Here is a 7,757-nt window from a genome sequence, read left to right as displayed (position 1 = left end):
TAATTGCCCTAATTACTAAAAAGTCGTTTTAATTTTATTCTGCTTTTGATGGTCGTCATGGTCTAGCAGTTTACATTTTTAGTTTGCGATTTACTTCCGATGGCAGCGGGTTCGATTTCTCGCACGATGCAAACTGTTCCTGAAAGTGGTCTATTAACAGCTTAATAATAAGATCTAATTAGCTTGGTACTATATGGCGCTATGTTAATCGTTTTGGGTGATAATTAATATTATTTAAAATGTTATATAATCGAAATATTATACTAAACGGATAAATCATTTAAAGTTAAATTGAAGTTAACTTTACTATAATTGTTTTTTTAATAAGATAACGAAACTAATAATTTTATAGTAATTTTATAAATAATACATAAATGTAATAGTAATAAATATTAGCAAATCGATAGGAATTTAGTTTAAAGTAAGCTATATCTCGTAATTGTTAGAGGTAATCATCCATTCGTATAATGTTGATCTAACAAAGTGTTACGTCTGTACTCGTTTTGAAATGATTGATTGACATAATGCATGGATAAGTGTTATAGGCAACTTAGATATGTTTGTTATAGTTTTCTTACAACCTAATTTTTGTAAATATAAATTTCAATATTAAATATCATGATAGTAGTGCAGATGAGTTGGAGGTGGCATTCTGCTACAATTTATTTATTCCTATCTTATTCAAAAGTGTGTTAAAATTTTGAGTTAATTGCAAATATTTCAATATTAATATTAATAACGCTAACTTATATATTGATAATTAAATTTACTTCAATAACTAAACTAAAGTATATATATATTTACTTTTAACTAGTATGTTGTATTTATGTATTGTATATTGTAACTTGCTATTATATTATAGTGTGGAAATTGTTCTGAGTAGATTTTTATAATTCCTCTTTTTAATTTCTTTTATACTCAGTGCAACTACTAACTGAATTATGCTAAAAGTAAAATTATTGTAATATGTACTCTTTTCCAGCCTACAACTTATTCATTCCTATAATTATAGGACATTGCAGAGTCATAAAGTATATAAATTATATATATATATATATGTTTTCGAAACCATCTTTAAGAAAAAATTTGGTTAAGTCTTTGTTTAATATTACTACTAAGTTTTACTATGTTCTAACATAATAGTATCAGATTACTGAATGACCAGCGAGAGTGTATTCAGACAATAGAGTAACAACTCAGCAATAGCTAATAGTTACGTGAGACATTACACTGTAATCATGTTATAATGTTTACCTGCTGTTACCAGTTTTTGACAATAAAACTGTTGTATAATAGAATAGAATAGAATAGAATAGAATAGAATAGAATAGAATAGAATAGAATAGAATAGAATAGAATAGAATAGAATAGAATAGAATAGAATAGAATAGAAAATCATTTATTCAAATAAACTTACATTGAAGCACTTTTGAATAGTCATTACATTTTTTAATCTACCGCTCGTTCGGAAAGCTGTCTCATCACAAGAAGAACGAGCAAGAAACTTGCGTGTTGCTCTTTTAAATAATTTTATTATTACTTTACATTTTTAAGTTTAAGTGTGTGAATACAAACCACCAATTAGCACTAATTCTATTAAATACTCAAATAGAAATAATATTGAATATATAACCAACTGGTTAAACAATTAATTAGAGGAAATCAGTCATAGTGATTAGAGCAGACCAGTCCCTACAAGCAGCACCCGTTCACGAGTATGACGGATGAGCCAGCCATCACTGCGCTCGACCATATTTTAGGGAGCCCAATGACCCGGCCCACCACGCCGCCACAAGTCTGGACATTTTAGTGAGCATGACTACTCAAAACACTAGACTACGTCAAAGCTACTTACAATTGCTATCTGATAGTTATAGTATTCACATTTTACATAAGAATGCATGTGGCAATCAATACAAAAACCGCTACGCTTTCATATTTCTAAAATCAATCAATTAAATCAAGAAAGCAATGAGAAAATTAAATTATAACGTTGTATGCTAATATACTAGTTATTTACTTGATATGTTGTCGTCTATGAATTCGTCTATCCTGTAATAGGCTTTCTTACACAAAAATTGTTTAATATAAGATTTGAATTGCCTCTCTGTCAGATTTAGTGCAGATTCTGGCAGTTTATTATAAAATCTTACGCAATTACCATAGAATGAATTACTGACTTTGTGCAGGCGGCATTTAGGTAAAATTAGCTTATTTTTATTGCGTAAGTTTCTATTTGTACAGTCTTTAAGTTTTCTAAAACTCTCTAAATTCTTCCGTGTATACATGATATTCTCATAAATGTATTGTGAAGTAACGGTGAGGATATTTGAATCTTTAAAACACTGACGTAATGACTCTCTTGAACCCATACCATAAATAGAACGTATGGCTCTCTTTTGTAAAATAAATATAGTATTTATATCGGCTGCTTTACCCCACAGTAGTATACCATATGACATAATGCTATGGAAATAACTAAAGTATACAAGTTTAGCCGTCGCCACGTCTGTTAATTGCCTAATTCTTCTAATTGCATATGCAGCTGAACTGAGTCTATTGGCCAATTTTGAAATATGGGGCCCCCATTGTAATTTCGAGTCCACTGTTATACCTAAAAAAACTGTATCATTAACAAAATTTACTATTTCATCATTAAGCAATAACTGTGTATTTATTGGTCTTACATTAGGAAGTGTAAATTCTATACACTTTGTTTTGCTGGAATTTAATAATAGGTTATTACATGTAAACCAATTTAATATAGCAGACATAGCACAATTTACATCGTCTAATTGATTAGTTTGACGTCCAATTGTAAACACTAACGAAGTATCATCCGCAAACAGCACTATATCTGCAATTTTCTCTACCATAAAGGGAAGGTCATTTATGTAAATTAAAAAGAGAAAGGGGCCTAAGATTGACCCTTGTGGAACGCCCATCCCAATATTAGCTCCCTTAGATTTTATACCGTCAATATCTACAGTTTGGACCCTATCCTCTAAATAAGTTCTCATTAATTTTAGATCATTATCTTTTATACCATAATGTTCGAGCTAGTATAATGTAATAGGGTTTATAAAATAAATAATTATTTAATTTAAATTGTGTTTATTATTTAAATAATAATTTAATAAATAACCTGAGGTACTCATACAGCTTTAATAAATTATACACACACAGAACATACACACTTATGTAGTAATACTCAAAGTCTATTATTGACCAGCATAAGCCATTGACTGGGCATCGCTTGCTTGCCTACTCCATCCCTGGGCTGGCTCGTAGTTGTACCCAGGGTGCTCTTCATGATGATGAGGGGTGATACTGATCGTGGATCCTGATGAGTGATTCTTTGACAGCAACTTTCTGATGAGGTTAAAAGCGTTCATGGCGAATGCAATCTTTCCAAGGAACACGGCCTTAACAGCAACGAAGGCGATGATTCCTAAGAAAATTGGTACCAGGGCGGCTAACTTCACTTTCAAGAGAAGGAGGAGAGGTAGGAGTTGCTTGATCTTCTTCTTCTTTTTGCCACGAGCTGAAAATAATAAAAAGAGGACTTAAAACGTGGTATTTCAAAGAATATGAGTTTTGTTATTAAATAGGATATGTATAACTGAATATACTTTATTTTAAGTGCTACGGAAATATGCAATTTCTTAGTAATTTCACAGTCATTGCAGTAGTTATTTCAACTGTTGTAATTTATGCATTTCGAACCTGACATCTATTGTGAGTAAGGCCCTTGCATGCATTGTTCTGTTTGAGATGTATAAGTATGTATGTAAATATGTCTAGAAGAGAAAGCTCACGTTTATTTTAGAAGCACTTACTTTAGACCACAAAGTAATGTTAGAACAAAACTCACGACTACTTCGTTTTGTATTGCAGAGCACGTATTGAAATACAAAAGTTCCACAAATAAGTATTTCAATTACTATTAATTTGCATGGAAGAAGAATATTATAACAAATTATTTAAACTAAAAATATCAAAACAAGGTTTTAGTGAATAACCTCTTGTGTTATACATACATCATTTACAGGTAAATTGAAAGCTTTGTCAAATTTTAAATCAATTGTAAAACGATATTCTTAGATATTTCTAAAATACCTACTATAATTTTGTTTACAAAGATTGTACAATAAAGGAAGGCTATGGACTTTATTTCGAAATCAGACTTTTAATGAATATCTTTGAAGATACCTCAAAAATATAAACCAATTATACCGCAAGCCCAGAAAATAATAAACTGCCATGAAACTAGATAATTGAACTATTAATAATTATTATTAAATAAGAAAAGATACAATATCATTCAATTTTGTGTACTGTTAAGACAATCTTAATATATGACAAAAACAAACAATAATTATTGATATTAATAATTCCAATTTGTAACCATTTAGCTAAAAATACTTGTATAATCGGATTCAATTTCATAACTTAAGCATTTTTAATAAGTATTATTTAAGAAATTTATTTTGACAAATCATCGTTAAACATGTATGTGATGATGATGAAGCTACATTGAAACCGGTAAGCTACTTAAATAATATTTAAATTCATCAACAAATATTATTTAAATAAGTACGCAATACTTATAAGTAATTACAATAGCAATTATGTAATATTATATATTTTTTATGTTTATATTTTACGTAATAATATTCTGAAGCTTTGGTTAAAAGGAATAATATTTTTTTAATTGTCATAACGTAGAGATGTATATTGTTATTTACCTTCATCATCCAAATCCCTAGATTCATTATCAGGCTCAGTCAGTCGTAACTGCAGTACGTGACTGTCAAAGAAATCCCCAACATTATTGGCAATCCGCTCTTCCAGCTGAAATTCCCTGGTCTTCGGATCCTCAGCTAAAGGTTCGTAGCTGCGTGCAGACCGTGCTGATCCAGTATTGATGAGGCTAATACCTTCAAAGAGGTTAACATCTTTTGTGATAGCTAATCGCTCGGCAAATTTGAGCGCTTTTTCCTGAAATTAAACAGGAAAATTTATTTAATTTGCGATAAATTACATATGATAAATAGAAATAGTTATAAGGATATTAAATTAAGAAAAACGTCAATATGACAATATTTATGGTATGAGTGTGGTCAATATTTCCATTACAAATGATTCGATTTTTTTAAGGAGATTATTTTGACTTCAACAACAGATTTCGCTCCATAATTGAATAGTAAAAGTCACATCTGTTTTGAATTTAACTACAGCCATGACAAACAAAGGACACGACGTCCAAAGCTTTCGAATCCAATACAATGCATCACTTCACATTTAGCACTAAATTCACTATTCACCTTCAAACACAATGATGTATCTCTATCAATACACTCAGAGACTGCACCCACGAAATTTTCAGCGATACCATTTTCTTTTACCGGATTGCACTTCACTGATGCCACTAAGGCAATTAAGACTATACCCTTCCACATGTTTTCTTTGGTAGGTGACCTCACGAGCAGAGTCTGACAGAGTAATGATGTTTTTTGAAAAACCTCTTGGATTTTATCCTGCCACCCCCCACTATTTTAGTACAGTGACGTAACACGTGTACCTCGTTTGACGTTGTATGTTAACTGACGTACCTTCAGCTAGTACGTAAGGATAAGTAGAAAAATAAATATTTGTTGGTAGAAAGCGAAGTTTGCGTTTACGACATCCAAATACGCACTTTACGACGTTTGTGATGTTAGTGCAAATGAAATGAAAGAAAAAGTGCGATTGTTTGATTTTTGTTAAACAAACTATATAAGTGAAAAGATCTCGCATAACCGTTGCTAGGTCGCGGACGGCCAGTCAAGATTTTACTATGAAATATTGTACTTATCGTGACATAAAAAAAAAAGTATAAAATTATTTTATATAAATATATAATATATCCAATTCATATCGCACTCTCGCATAAACACCTCCTAATTTTATATGTAGCTATTTTTTTAATTCTCTCAATTTCGAGGCCACGGCAAAACCGGTAACGTATGGAATCACGACCCCAAAACAAACTTTCTGTCGCATGTTATAAGTTTCTATATTTGTGTAAACTTGACTTTAGTTTTCATATACACAGGTATCATTTCAAATTATTACAATACATTCTTATATACATATATTAATAATACACAAAAACTGATTTTTAGCTGATTTCTAAAATAAATCTCTGTATTCGATTGCTTACGTATATTTATCGATATCTCGACATTCGTCAACTGTGAATTTTTTTAAATTATTTCATTGTTTATCACCAAATCAGGATCTAATAATGTTATCCCAGGATAATTGAGAGAAATTCTCAAATATTATAGGCACGTATTGTGTATCTGAACTTTCTAGTTAAATTGTTTAAGTATTTGCGACTGGGACTTTTACTAGCAAATGCATAAATCGTTAACGATTGAAGTTGCATTTCTTTATAAGCGACGCGTATAATTATTGTAACTTGCATAGTCACCTATACTACGAAGGGAGTCGCAACCTGAAATTATTATTATACTTGCGAATGTATAAACCGTTAACTAACTATTGTTATTGTATGTTTTCATGGGCAATGCGTACAATAAAAAAAAAGTAGCCATGTTTTCTATGAATACCAATATACATTATGCTTCTCTTTATAGCATTGCTACTGTTAAGAAATACATTAATCATAGTCAACTTGAGATGTCCATAATCAGTCACCTAAACGGGCCATATATATGAATGCTTCAATAATAAGATTGATCTGGTCACAACGTACGATTTATGTTGTTATTTAATTATGATGTATGCATGCATGATGTATGTTTACACATACAACATAATAGTATTTTTTTACATTTTTTGTCAATATAGTCTGTAATTTACACAAAATCACATATTTGCTTTTATTTCATTGAAAAGAGTAATAATTTTCATTTCTTGCTAATTCTTCGTGTTTAAATATGTTTTTTAATTGAACAGTAGTATTCTAAAATTATAATCATTCAAAGGTTGATTAAAATTTAATGTATTACATCAAACATTATTTCTATTTAATTATATTCAGATTTCGATCTATTACTACAGTAGCAGTGACCACGATCACATATGCTTTTGTGATTCTTTTTTTAATCTCCATCCTTGTGATAGATAGATAAACACTTCCAGTTTCATTAAGATCCATTCAGTCGTTCAATAGTGAAAAGGTAACAATAGACACATTATTGGAATTATAAGAAGAAGTTACCCGTCGCTTCTTCTGTAGCTTCTTCTGTACAAACATTAATTCTCTATTTTAACCGCTTTTACATATTTATTTTGGAATGAAATCTATCTTTATCTTTGGGAAATGTAACAAACGCTAATACAGACATATTCACGTTAACATTTAGATTAACATAGGTTTCTTAAGAACTATTTAGATTTAAATATACAATCGTCCAATGGTTGAAATTCGCACATAATTAATTAAAAAACAAACAAAACAAACAAAAGTCAAAGACTATACTTTTTATGCGTAAATGTGTTCAATAAATATATGGTTGTATGTGTAATGCTTTTTTTACATTTTTTTTTATTTTTTCATAACAAACAGTCTGCACTCTTTCTCTATATAAACTATAAGTGTACAAAATATTATACTCCTCAGTCCGCACAATTTTTATAAAAAAGGGGTACAAATTTTTTGCTTCATGTATTAATATAATGATGATTGAACGGTTTTTAAGTCACCATATCTTTGTTCAATTGCTAATGCTATGCCATAATTGGAG

General features: G+C 30.1%; 1 protein-coding gene across 1 annotated transcript; it reads right to left on the bottom strand.

Annotated features, from left to right (window-relative positions):
* Positions 1 to 3,221: 3,221 nt before the first annotated feature.
* On the bottom strand, positions 3,222 to 5,546 carry LOC131845423 (uncharacterized). Its single transcript, XM_059194488.1, has 3 exons — positions 5,328 to 5,546; positions 4,749 to 5,001; positions 3,222 to 3,544 (listed from the first exon to the last, which is right to left on the bottom strand). The coding sequence occupies exons 1-3, from the start codon at positions 5,460 to 5,462 to the stop codon at positions 3,222 to 3,224; spliced, it is 711 nt and encodes a 236-aa protein (XP_059050471.1). The 5' UTR covers positions 5,463 to 5,546.
* Positions 5,547 to 7,757: the final 2,211 nt, after the last annotated feature.

The sequence above is a fragment of the Achroia grisella genome, unplaced genomic scaffold, assembly GCF_030625045.1.
Source record: "Achroia grisella isolate CSIRO2021 unplaced genomic scaffold, CSIRO_AGI_Agris_v1 utg474, whole genome shotgun sequence".
NCBI lineage: Eukaryota > Metazoa > Arthropoda > Insecta > Lepidoptera > Pyralidae > Achroia > Achroia grisella.
The sequence above is the reverse complement of the archived record's forward strand: the minus strand, read 5'-3'. Positions and strand labels throughout refer to the sequence as shown.

Bases quoted from the DNA above. Each gene is read 5' to 3' on its own strand.
- LOC131845423 (XM_059194488.1), bottom strand. From the start codon at position 5,462: ATGTGGAAGGGTATAGTCTTAATTGCCTTAGTGGCATCAGTGAAGTGC. The intron at 5,002-5,327 runs GTGAATAGTGAA...GTTTAATTTCAG, and splicing joins ATACATCATTGTGTTTGAAG to GAAAAAGCGCTCAAATTTGC. The intron at 3,545-4,748 runs GTAAATAACAAT...TATTATTTTCAG, and splicing joins TAGGGATTTGGATGATGAAG to CTCGTGGCAAAAAGAAGAAG.